The 13,300-nt window shown below is 45.8% G+C and overlaps 1 protein-coding gene across 1 annotated transcript; it reads left to right on the forward strand.

The window, feature by feature from the left end:
• Positions 1–2,314: 2,314 nt before the first annotated feature.
• RDH12 (retinol dehydrogenase 12) lies at positions 2,315–12,407 on the forward strand. The gene is made up of 7 exons (XM_036843181.1): positions 2,315–2,614; positions 4,051–4,169; positions 4,645–4,800; positions 5,811–5,915; positions 6,759–6,968; positions 8,646–8,835; positions 11,584–12,407. The coding sequence occupies exons 1-7, from the start codon at positions 2,547–2,549 to the stop codon at positions 11,684–11,686; spliced, it is 951 nt and encodes a 316-aa protein (XP_036699076.1). The 5' UTR covers positions 2,315–2,546; the 3' UTR covers positions 11,687–12,407.
• The last annotated feature ends 893 nt before the right edge of the window (positions 12,408–13,300 follow it).

Here is a 13,300-nt window from a genome sequence, read left to right on the forward strand (position 1 = left end):
TATGGCATTGTGTCTGTTTCACTGGTTGACCTCAGCTCTGATTACACGGGGTAGGGAGGACTCAAATAAAACACCCACAGATCTTGTTTTCACATATAATCTAAGAGATGTTGTAGACCCAGTGTCACCAGGTATTGGAGAAAAGTACTCTGTCCAATCAGCAGGACCATGTTGGCCCAGCAGACATCCACTAGGAGGCAGGCATTGGGGAGCACCAGCAGAAAGTTCCCCTCAGGGGCTTCTGGGACTTTGCAGTATTTGCAGCTGACATTGCTGCAGTGAACTGGACCCAGAGCAGGAGAAGCGGGAAGAGATGGGAGAGGCAACCTGGGAGTCAAGAGGGATTCCCCTTGGGAATGATCTGACTACTCCTTGTTCTGTTCATCAGGTTCTTGGGATTTGCAAGGGGCAGGAATGGAACCAGGAAATGCTCAGTAAGTGTATGTTAAATGGATGGATGAATCAATGAATGAAGGAGTGAGCACCTGCCTGCCACAGGAGTCTTCTTTCATCACTCGTGTCTTCTTGGAGCCTCCTCTAGCTTTGCAGGAAGGAGCAGATCTGGGGCATGACTCTTGGAGTCCTGTCCGGGAGAGGAATACTGAGTGAGCAAAGGCTGTGAACCCTACATATCCTCCTCCCATCCCCTCACACACCTCCAGAGGGTGCTGAGAGTTTCTGCTTGGTTTGTTTCTCGTCTTTCCCCTCATCTTTAATAGCATTCAACTGAAACATCACCTGCATTCATTACCTTTCCCTTTTCTACACTAAACCCTTGAATAAAGCAAGTAGGACAGAAATCAATACAGCTAATCATAACAGCCAACTCTATTTTTTTTTTTTTTGGCCTTGCTGCATAGCATGAGGGATCTTAGTTCCCTGACCAAGGAAAATGTGCCCCCTGCAGTGGAGGTGCGGAGTCAACCACTGGACCACCAGGGAAGCTCAAACAGCCAACTCTTTTTCTTTTTTTTTTTTTTTTTAATTTATTTATGTTTTGGCTTCTTTGGGTCTTCTTTGCGGTGCACGGGCTTCTCATTGCAGTGGCTTCTCTTGTTGCGGAGCATGGGCTCTAGGCGCCCGGGCCTCAGTAGTTGTGGTGCGTGGGCTTCAGTAGTTGTGGCTCATGGGCTCTAGAGCGCAGGCTCAGTAGTTGTGGCACAAAGGCTTAGCTGCTCCACGGCATGTGGGAATCTTCCCAGACCAGGGCTTGAACAGGTGTCCCCTGCATTGGCGGGTGGATTCTTAACCACTGTGCCACCAGAGAAGTCCCTGAACAGCCAACTCTTTTTTTTTTTTAATTAATTTATTTATTTTATTTATGGCTGTGTTGGGTCTTCGTTTCTCTGAGAGGGCTTTCTCTAGTTGTGGCAAGCGGGGGCCACTCTTCATCGCGGTGCGCGGGCCTCTCACTATAGCGGCCTCTCTTGTTGCGGAGCACAGGCTCCAGACGCACAGGCTCAGCAATTGTGGCTCACGGGCCCAGTTGCTCTGCGGCATATGGGATCCTCCCAGACCAGGGCTCGAACCCGTGTCCCCTGAATCGGCAGGCAGATTCTCAACCACTGTGCCACCAGGGAAGCCCCCAGCCAACTCTCATACAGTGTCTACTATGTGCTAGTCTCCGTCTCAAATTTCCTACCTATTTAATTAATTTACTACTTAAAAAGGTAGGTGTATATTTTATCATGCCATTATGCAAGTGAGGAAAGTGAGTTAACAGAGAGGTTTAGTAACCTGCCCAGGGCCACCCATCTGGCAAGCAGTTCAGCTGAGATTTGAACCAGGAAGTCCACGCTAAGAGCCCATGCACTGAAACACTATACCTTTTCTTTGGCATGTACAATACATGTGTGTGTTAACTTCATTGAAACAGAACATAAAACACAGTCAAGTGCACAAATCAAGTGTGTGACTCAGTGAATTTTCACAAGGTGAGCACACCTGTGTAATAGCAACCCTCCCCAAAGAACAGAACACTACCAGCCCCCCCAGGAGATCCCAACATACCCCGCCCCAGTCTCTACCCCTTCCCCACCAAGGGAAACACTCTCCTGAATTCTCTCACCTCTCTTCTGGGGGTTTCTTCCTTGTCTTTCTATTTTAATCACACTGTATTTCAAGTATCATGGGGTCTGCTGCTAAAGTTAAAAATATTCTATTTTGCAGGAGTGGAGGTGAGGGTGGTGGAGGGAACACATTCCCCAGATAAGAGAAATGACTGAGGGTGGGAAAGTTAGGGGCAGTTCTCCATCTCCCCTCATTCTCTTTGCCAGTAAGTGTGAGGCTCTGCTCTTTTCTCCAACCTTCTCTCCCGGGACTACATCTCCCAGCAGGCTGTGCTCTGACAGCTCTCGGATTTAAATAGGATTCTGGGCTACGCTTAGAGCCAGGCTGTTGCTGAACACCCAGGAGCGAGAGGAGCTGGAGGAAAGAGAAGCAGCAAGAAGCAGCCAAGAGTTGGAGCCAGACCAGGAGGAGCCCGAGCCAGAGTTGGAGTCAAAGTTGTTCTTGGTAAAGCAGCAGCAACTAAAGAAGTTGAAAAGATGCTGGTTTTCTTAGGACTGCTCACCTCCTTCCTTTCTTTCCTGTATGTGACAGCTCCATCCATCAGGTTTGTCTTAATTCAGTAACTCATTCAATAGTTTACAAAGCCCTGAATTGGGAGCCACGGAGCTTGTAAGAAGATGAGTTCTTAGCTGCAGAAGGAAGAGAAAGGGATGGAGGCCAAGGGAGAGAAAGTCAAGGCAGGAAAAGCAGGAAGGAAGGAATTAGCTATGAATACCATGGTGGAAAACGAGAAGGAAGCACCTGGGGCTGGGAGAGGAGGGGCGGGTTTGAATTCTGATGCTATTGGAAGGCTGAGTGGATGACTGTTAAGTAGCTTGACAGACATCTTATGGGGGAGTCCTTGCTCTTTCACTCTATTCCCTTGGGTTCCTCTGAAGGTCTCCCTTTCTTCGCTGTCCCTAGTCAAGGTGGCCCTGCTGCGTTACAGTGGGTGGTCATTGACGAGGGACTCAATTGTTAAGTACCAGGCATCTGGGGAAGGGAACAAACTCTCTTCCCTTTGAGACTACCCTCAACTAACATTTTGGGTTGGCTCTTCTGTGTGGGATTTCTGGAGATGTTAAAGAAATGTGTGTTATGAGTAGAGAACTTTTAAATTGTTGAAGATAAAGAAGGTTAAATGGACATATCAGAGACAGAGTGTTGCTCTAGGTCCTGCCATAGAAACCTGGGTTTGGGTTCCAGTTTTGCCACCATTAGCAAGTGACTTGAACTTCCCTGAGCCTCAGCTTTCTCCACTGTAATGTGGGGATAATAACAGAGTGGTTGAGAGAATTAAATTCCCTTGGAAAATGCCTAGCCTAGTGCTTGGCAGCTGGATGATGCTCAGGTAATGTTAGTTTTACTTCCTCCCGTCCTATTTTTGGGAACTTATCAAATCAACTCTATGTAAAAGGATGCTCTCTGCACAGAGGTCTGAACAAGGGAGGTTTTCTCTCTGTGCATTGATGGCGAGTATGAAATCTCTAGTGGGATGGCAGAATATTCTAGCTCTCTAAAACTGGAGAGGCAGCCCAAGAGCCATATTTCTATATGGGACCCTGGAGGTGCTGTTCATCAGTTACTCACCATTGATGCTTATTGAAGGTGAGGGCTCAGGACCACTGATTCCACTAATGCCTATCCCCCTCATGTTCTTAGGGCAGGATAGAGAAGGAAGATGACCTCCGGGAACCTCTAGAGATAAGAGCGAGGTATCTTTGTTGTTTAACAAGGAACCATTGGCCCTGGCTCAAGAGAACTTATTCTATTTGCCCAGATGATCATTTGTAGCTTCCGGGCACGTGACCTCCCAACCTGAGCTGATAAGCAGGAGACTGCCTTGCCCACTGGGAAGACGCTGTCCCCTGAAGATTAGCTTCTTTAAGTCTCCTGACAACAACGAAAAGAAATCCCTCTTTGAGGCTGGGTGGATTTTATGTATCTCAGTCTGGGATTGGAAAGGATGGTGCATAAATGTTTTGTTTCTCTTGCCTGTAGGAAGTTCTTTGCTGGTGGGGTCTGTGGAACAAACATGCAGCTTCCCGGGAAGGTGGTGGTGATCACCGGTGCCAACACAGGCATCGGCAAGGAGACAGCCAGAGAGCTTGCTCGCAGAGGCAAGTCCTTCCTTTCCGTTTCCACAGGGCAGCACCTCCTGCCTTTCTCACTAGAAACTACTCACGTTCCCTTATCTTTCCTCCTGGGCTTAGAAGTTCTGGCCAGGAACTCAAGGAACCTGGGATTCAAGTCCAGCTGTGACACCAACTTACTCTGTGGCTTAAACTTTCCTTCCTTCCTGCTCCTTCCCTATTATATAAAGTAAGGAAAACAGTGATGTCCGTGTATAATATTGGTCAGGTCAGTTATTCTAAAAGGAGATCCTAAGCCTTGTTAAATATCAGGGTGTAAAAACCAGGGTTCCCAGCCTGGGGTTAAGCTGATAGCAAGGAGAATCTGGAAGCGGCAATTTAGCCACTCACTGCTTTAGGGATGATGCGGGGAATGCTCTGTCCACCAGTCCCAAACTCACTTACTAGACTCTTCTTCAGCCCAGGGTCTGAACACATTGCTGTCTGTTTGTTTTGGCCCCAGGAGCCCGAGTATACATTGCCTGCCGAGATGTACTGAAGGGGGAGTCTGCTGCCAGTGAAATCCGAGCTGATACAAAGAACTCCCAGGTGCTGGTACGGAAACTGGACCTATCTGATACCAAATCCATCCGAGCCTTTGCTGAGGACTTCCGGGCAGGTGAGGCCCTGGGGGTTGGCTAGAGAGGCAGGAAGCTGGGTGTGGGAGTGGCTGCTCCACCCTGGACCAACTCTGACCCTTACATCAGACCCATCATGGATCCCACTGCACAGGTTCTGCCACACGAACCAGCAGGGCAGGGAATTGGCACGGGGATGGCGGGTGGACAGGCTGGGCGGGATCCTTATCATCTTCTTGCCTCAGCGGTGGGAATGCTGGAGGTGACAGCTCCCTGTCTGGGCTTGTACCTTGGCATCGAGGTGTGGCCCCGATGCCACTCTCTTCTTTCATCCTGAGAATCAAACTTCTGTGGCCATAGGCACAAGAGGAAGTTGTGCTGCTGCCAATATTCTTCTGTATCTTGGAAAATGACCATCTTCTATCAAGGACTATGAAATCCATGAGGGACAGGAACCATGTCTGTCTTATTTTACCACTGTATGCCCAGTGCCCAGCCCAGCTCAGAGTCACTACTAAGTACACATTTGCTGAATGAATGGATGAATGAGTGAATGGTGTCCAGGAAGATAACAGCAACTAAAATTAGAAACCCAGGACTTACCTGGTGGCGCAGTGGTTAAGAATCCACCTGCCAATGCAGGGGACACGGGTTCGAGCCCTGGTCCAGGAAGAGCCCACATGCCGCGGAGCAACTAAGCCTGTGTGCCACAACTACTGAAGCCTATGCACCTAGAGCCCGTGCTCTGCAACAAGAGAAGCCACCACAGTGAGAAGCCCGTGCGCCGCAACGAAGAGTAGTCCCTGCTCGCCACAACTAGAGAAAGCCCGTGCGCAGCAACAAAGACCCCAGTGTAGCCATAAATAAATAAATAAATTAATTAATTAATAAATTAATTAATTAATTAATATATGTAAAAAGAATTAGAAACCCAATGACAGTGGCTACTGAATATCACTGAGATAGGTCCAAAGGCAAGGAACAAACACTCAGGACTGGCAGCTAGCTGACTCCTTGCTAACCACATGGTCTCCTTGGTTGTGCTCTTTAGAGGAAAAGCAGCTTCATATTCTGATCAACAATGCAGGAGTGATGATGTGCCCATATTCCAAGACAGCTGATGGCTTTGAAACCCACCTGGGAGTCAACCACCTGGGTGAGTATCTTAGAGTGAGTAAAAAGCAAGACATATGCCATCATGTTCTCTGTAGGGAGATGACCCTGTACCAGTGCTGAGAATCTCCACTGGTCCTCATAGAGACCAAGATTCTACTAGACTGGAGATATTGGTTTTTCTTTCACTATCTCTCTCCTAACCAGTACAAAAAACAGAGCTCCTCCTACTCATACCGTTAAGAAACCCCCAAACTTAGGAGATACCAGGAAGAAGAAGGTCCTTCTTGAATGGGACTGTGGTAATGCAAGACTTGCCAAGCAGGGTCAGGAGTGGGGGTGCAGAAGTCCGTGTTTGGCTGGAGGAGGGGGGGATCATATCTATAACTGAGGACCGAGCAAGGAAGTGTTGGTCCATCGTGGAGGCAGACCTTGAGGACTTGAGGCATGAGAGAGGCTAGTGTTCAGAGCTCGAGGCAATGGCTCTAGTGAGGGGATCACAGAATGGGTTCTCTGATCCTCTGCAAATGTTATTTTCCCTGACTATTCCATCCTTCCTTCTGTACATGCCCACAGTTGTGTGAGCATAACCAGACGGGGGATGTCAGAAGCCAGCAGTTGCTCCTGACCGGGGCAAGGGCAGAGGAACAAATAACAACAGATTACGTATATATTGCCTTACCTGTAGTCCAGCTCTGGCCCTTGCCTTGAGGACTCCACTAACTCAGACTGACTGCCCATTAGCACTAAGTTACTCATGGTATCAAAATGTTCACACCCAGAAGATAGTGAGCTAGTGATGAAGCCCTGTCATACATCAGCTACCACACTCCGAGCCCAGGCTGCCATCCCACTCTTCAATCTCCCCTGCTGGCTCTCCTCACAGGCCACTTCCTTCTCACCCACTTGCTCCTGGGGCAGCTGAAGGAGTCCGCTCCTGCACGGGTGGTGAACCTGTCATCAGTGGTCCACCTCGCTGGCAAGATTCGCTTCCATGACCTCCAGGGTGAGAAGTCCTACAACCGGGGTTTTGCTTATTGCCACAGCAAGCTGGCCAATGTGCTCTTTACTCGTGAGCTGGCCAAGAGGCTCCAAGGTAAGTCTAGAGAAAGGGCCAGGGTTAAGACAGCAAAAGCAGGGGCTTCAGTCCAGATTAGAGGTTCACAGAAACTTCTGAAGTCAGGATGTCAAACGTGCACATTTCAGTGGCAGCTCTGTGCACTAAGGAGAATGAGGTTGTAAAACAGAGTAAAAACAGAGTCCTTGCCCTTGGGAAGCTTAAAACTGAACAGAGGTCAGGAACCTATAAACCTTATGTGTTTTGTCACATCTTATTTCATATTTATCATCTCATCTGATTTTTCACAACAACCTCTTGCAACAGGCAGAGTAGGTATTGTTTTCACTATTTTATGGGTCCAAACTGAGGTCTAAAGAAGCGGCCGGCTCAAGATTATATGGCAAGTGAAGGAGTGAGGACTGGAATGTGGGGACTCTGTTTTAAACCAGGGTGCTTCCTTCACTGTGCCATTTGCTGAGGTTTACAGCGTGATCTGAGCTACAGAGCTGCCACTCGCTGCCTGGAGTCAGGGTTTCAGATACTTGGGTCTGAGTTCTTGCTCTACCACATAGTAGCCACGTGTGTATACAAACATGTCCCTTTAACCTCCCTTGACTTCATCCCCTCAACTGGAAAATGAGGTGAGGCCACTCTTGATCCTATGATTCTGTGCTCCCCTGGAGTTTTTGCTGAGCTTCTGACACTGACATCTGTGAATCTGGAGGACCATTTGCTACAGTGAATAAGCCAGAGTTTGGGGAAAATGGTATTTACTATCAGAATGCAGAAAGTAGAAGAATAGGGTAATCATTTAAATGAATACTAATAATGACAACGATAATTGAGAGTTTGTGTGTGCCATATACTATCTGTGTCTCAACTCATTTAATACACTATTCCTATGAGGTAGGTGCTATTATTTTCCCCCTCCCTACAAAAGAAGAGATAGGCACAGATATCTTAAGAAACTTGCCCAAGCAAGATATATTAATTCCGAGGCGAGCCAGGATTCAAATCCAGGCAATCTAGTTCGGAAGTCTATGCTCTTTACTCTACATCGAGGTTCAGACCCTGGCCATGAAACCAGCTAGGTGTGACCTTGGGCAATTTACTTAACCTGTCTGTGATGAGAACTCAGTTTCCTCAGCTGTAAATGGGCTTCTTAATATTACCTACCTCATGAACCTCTTTGAGAGTCAAATGAGTTAACACATAAAACATGTAGCACTGCCCTTGTACATAATAAGTACTAAAAATAGTGGAGGCAGCAGGGGTGTCTTGGGGGCATGTTAACTCTCATCATTTCCATCAACACCCCTCAATCTACACCTCATAAAATGTGCTTGCCCGGCAAATGCAATTCACAACAAGGTCCTAGCTTCCTACCTTCTAACAGGATTGCTGCCCCTAAGACCCTCCAATAGAAATTCCAAAGATACCATTTAAGCCAAAGATTAAGATGACATTAAAATAGAAGGATGTTCAACCAAGCATTCCTTTTGGAGCATAGAAGGCTGAGAAGGCTATAGATCTTTCTGGATAAGATCAATTAATTACTCATGAGATTCTACCTGGCTAGAGGTGGTGTCTTCTGAACACTGGGGTTCTGTTTCCCAAGTCCCTTCTTCTCACTCGTGCATGTTGCTGCAGGAGATAGCTGTTTCCCTGGCCTCGGAGTGTGTCTCTGGTGTGACTGTGCCCTCTTTGTCCTAGGCACGGGGGTCACCACCTACGCAGTGCACCCAGGCATCGTCCGCTCCGAACTGGTCCGACACTCCTTCCTGCTGTGCCTGCTCTGGCGGCTCTTCTCCCCCTTCCTCAAGACGGCGAGGGAGGGGGCCCAGACCAGCCTGCACTGCGCCCTGGCTGAGGGCTTGGAGCCCCTGAGCGGCAAGTACTTCAGGTGCGCAGAGGCCGCATGCGTTCTCCCCATCACCTGTGTGCATGGTGAGGCATAGGACTCCCTGGGCTTTGCACCTCCAGTGGTCAAGTTTCTGCCTGATGGGGGAATCCAGGTTCACGTTGGGCCAGTAGACCAAATGCTGTTACTTTTCTAAGGAAACTTACATTTGAAACATGGTAAGAGTTGGTTTTATGGCTCTGTTTCAAACCTGTGTGCCACACTTCCAGGTAAGCCTTTGTAGAGCCTTTTTCTCTTCCTTGAAGCTTTTGGCTGACTTCCTTCATGAATTTTTAAATGACACATAGCACGAAACTCCAGGGCAAAATCACCTGTCCCTAGTGTGAACTCTGTCTCCCAAAGCTGCGAAGACTGGCACTATCTGTTGGAACATAAAAATAGACATTTTGGTGTTGAGGTTTATCACAAACTCAATGGGCAATCAGAGTCTGGGAATATAGGGAAGCCCAGATTACATCTCTTTCCATTCCATGACTTGATCCAGCCCAGTCTGCTTTTCTGTCCCACTTTGTTCATGATGGTTCGTTGGTACACCATTTATTAAGTGAAGCATTGAAAATAGCCTCAGTGTCCAACAATAGGGGAATGGATAAATGATCATAGCTAATGTTGCTTGAGCTCTTACAACATGTTTGGCACTCTTCTAAGTTTTACGTGTATTAATTCATATAATCATCACAAGTCTGAAAGGTAGATCGTATTATTGTCCCCATTTTACAGATGAAGAAACTGAGGCACAAAATAATTAGGTTGCTCAGGGTCATATAGTTTATAAGTGGTAGGCCTGGGATTTAAACCCAGGCAGTCTGGCTCTAGAGCCGTGCTGTTCAGCATGGTTGCCACTAGCCATATATGGCTACTGAGCACTTGAGATATGGCTAGTCCAATCTGGGACATACTGTACGTGTAAAATGTACACCAGATTTTGAAGACATAGTGTGAAAAACAGAAATGTAAAATATCTCATTAATAATTTTTACATTGATTACATGCTGAAATAATTTGGCTATGTTGGGTTAAATAAAATATACTACTAAAATTAATTTCACTTATTTCTTTTCACTGTTTAAAAAATACTTTAAAATTTCTATTAGGAAATTTAAAATTACACATGTGGTTCACATTTGTGGTTCGCATCATATTTCTACTAGACAATGCCACCCTGGAGTCTGGGTGTTTAACATCACTGCCTTAATCATGTGATAAAATATAATACAGTCACTATATAAAAGTATTTTCGAATAATATTCAATTAATGGGAAAATGTTAGTGATATAATATTATAAGAAAAAACTGAAGTATAGAACTATATAATTATTCACTGTAAATGCATAGAAAACAGTCTGAATGGATACACAGCAAAACATAAGTAGTAGTTACTTCCAGGCAGTTTGAGGAAGAGTCGGGGGGCGGAGGGCAGTGTGAAGGAGGATTTTAACCTTTTACTCTAGGTATTCCTTTATTATTTAAAAATAAATTTTAAAGATTATATATTAATTCATTACTTGTAAAATTAAAATTGTACATTTTTAACAAGAGAAATGTATCCTCCCCAAACTAGGTACAGTATGATCCCAGTTTTTTTTTTTTTAATTAATTAGTTTTTAAATTTTTAAAATTTATTTTTGGCTGTGTTGGGTCTTCGTTGCTGTGCGTGGGCTTTCTCTAGTTGCGGCGACTGGGGGCTACTCTTCATTGTAACGCGCAGGCTTCACTGAGGTGGCTTCTCTTGTTGTGGAGCACGGGCTCTAGGCGCGTGGGCTTCAGTAGTTGTGGCTCGTGGGCTCTAGAGCGCAAGCTCAGTGGTTGTGGTACACGGGCTTAGTTGCTGCACAGCATGTGGGATCTTCCCGGACCAGGGCTGGTGTCCCTTGCATTGGCAGGAGGATTCTTAACCACTGTGCCATCAGGGAAGTCCAAAACTTCTATTTAAAGAAAAACACCATGAACACTGTGCTCTGCCCCAGCCCCCCTCACCTGCTCACCCCAAAACAAAACAGGGGTGCTTAGTCAGGGGTTCATGGGGCACAAGGGGTCTGTGGATAGAATTTAAGGGGTCTTCGAACCTGGATGGAAAGATAATTTCATCTTTAGTTTCACTAACTTCCATCTGAAATTTGCCATTTCCTTTGATTATGAATGTAGGAAGTGAACCGCAGTAGTAGTGATACCCGTGACTTTGTCCCCAAGAAAACTATAAATAATTTCATGTCACACTGCAATTGTTGCAGACACCTCAGGATGTCACTTCTGCTCGTCAATACTTTGAAATCTGGTGGTGATTAGACCCAGTGCTAGCTCTTCTAATAGAACACATTACTATACCACACATTGTTTTTAAAATATTTTATACTATATATAAGATAGATAACCCTCAAGGACTTACTGTATAGCATGGGGAACTCTACTCAATATTCTGTGATAACCTATATAAGCAAAGAATCTAAAAGAGAATGAATATATGTATATGTATAACTGAATCACTTTGAGGTACACCTGAAACTAACACAACATTGAAAATCAACTACACTCCCATAAAACTAAAATTTTTAAAAGTCAATACAAAAAGAAAAGGAAATATTTTAAAACTGCATTTCAATACAGTTAGTTTCTTTTTATCTAATGTATTTTATTACACATTTAGAAATATATTCTGAGGAAGAGGACATAAACTTTTCCAGACTGTCCATTTTCACTCCTGGATGTTCACCCCCTTTCTATGCCCTCCAGTGACTGCAAGAAGACTTGGGTGTCTCCAAGGGCCCGGAATAACAAAACGGCTGAGCGCTTGTGGAACGTCAGCTGCGAGCTGCTGGGAATCCGGTGGGAGTAGAGCTGGTGGAATAGGCACAGCTGTATCAGGCCCAGTCTACAACATAAGGAAAGGGGACCGAGGAGAAGGCCCACCCTGCAGGATTGTCCTGGCTGGCTGCTGTTGCGAATCCTGCCCTGCTCTGATACTCCTGACCCTTCTAGAAATCTTCGCACACCCAACCCTCTCGTGAGGCTGGCTCATGGCACGAGACAGTCACACCTACAGAGTATTCTTCTCCAAGACTTGCAGAGTCGGCCACCCTCTCGGGCCAGGAGGACTGGGCAGATGCCAGGCTGGGCACGGGGATGGCAGAAGAAGCTGGGAAATTGGGTCAATTTCCTTACCGAGACCAGCTAGCACGCTCAGCTGAGGTGACAGGAGCATCGACGTCACTTCTTTCCAGGGACTATAGACTCAAAAACTCTTGACTGATCTCCTTCCTCTTTGAAACATTAATCTGGGGTCTGGACCAACTCAGGAAAATCTTGGCTCAACCTTGGCCGATTTTAGTTCCTTCCTCTGAGCATCCTGGAGCCACGATGTGAAGCTGGACCTTCCTGTTTTCTTTTTCCAGTACTGTTTTAAAAATTAAAAACGGATTTTTTCAGCTTTACTGAGATATAATTAACATATTGTGCAAGTTTGGACCTTCCCATTTTCAATGTAGATGGTTTCTTTTTCTAAAGAGTTCCCTTTTACCTCAATTTTTAGAGAAAATAAAGACTGCACATTCACCTTATTACCTTATTTATTCTCTCAGGGTAGCAAGGGAGAAATGAAACCAAGTTGTTGTTTTTGTTTTGTTTTGTTTTAATATTTATTTATTTATTTGGCTGCACCGGGTCTTTGTTGCCGCGTGTGGGATATTTGTTGTGGCGTGCGGGATCTTTGTTGTGGCGTGCGGGATCTTTAGTTGCAGCATGTGGGATCTAGTTCCCTCACTGGAGATCAAACCCGGGCCCCCTGCATTGGGGGCACAGAGTCTCAACCGCTGGACCACCAGGGAAGTCCCGAAACCAAGTTAATGGGTACTATCTCACCCTACCCAGCCACCCATAAACCTTCTTATAATATCTCCTCTGGGTGCAGAATAAGATGGTTCAGTTGAGTATTTTCTCCAGTTTTCTTCCAGCTCTCATATTTGATTATCTAAGAAGTGATAGGAGTGACTTAATTATACAGATGCTGAGCTTCACTATAGGTTAAGCCCAGAGGTAGTAGAGGACTTCATTTAATTTGATACACAGATACAGAAAACCAAGCTCTGATAAACCCTCTGCCTAACAAATCATAGCTCTTTTTCTCTTTTGCCTCCCTGCTCTCCTCTGCTGTGGCCTTGGGTGACCTGTTTCTTGCCTTAAGTGCTGAAGTTCTCCAAGAAGAGCAGAGAGACATGCCAAATCTTTTAAGCCAATTGACCCAAGAAGTTATGTTATTGCTTCCAGTTTGAAAGCATCCAAAGGGCATGTGGTGACAAAATTCCCTTTCCTTCCATAGCAAGTAGACTTAAAAAACAAACAAAAAACCATTTTTTTCTCTGGAAATTTTCAAATAGATGAAAGTAAAGCAAATAGTATCATGAAAAACCCCACATACCTACCTGTCACCCAGCCTTCAAACGTTGTTAACATT

This window comes from Balaenoptera musculus, chromosome 2 (genome assembly GCF_009873245.2).
Source record: "Balaenoptera musculus isolate JJ_BM4_2016_0621 chromosome 2, mBalMus1.pri.v3, whole genome shotgun sequence".
Lineage (NCBI taxonomy): Eukaryota > Metazoa > Chordata > Mammalia > Artiodactyla > Balaenopteridae > Balaenoptera > Balaenoptera musculus.

Bases quoted from the DNA above. Each gene is read 5' to 3' on its own strand.
- RDH12 (XM_036843181.1), top strand. From the start codon at position 2,547: ATGCTGGTTTTCTTAGGACTGCTCACCTCCTTCCTTTCTTTCCTGTAT. The intron at 2,615-4,050 runs GTTTGTCTTAAT...TCTTGCCTGTAG, and splicing joins GTGACAGCTCCATCCATCAG to GAAGTTCTTTGCTGGTGGGG. The intron at 4,170-4,644 runs GCAAGTCCTTCC...TTTTGGCCCCAG, and splicing joins CAGAGAGCTTGCTCGCAGAG to GAGCCCGAGTATACATTGCC.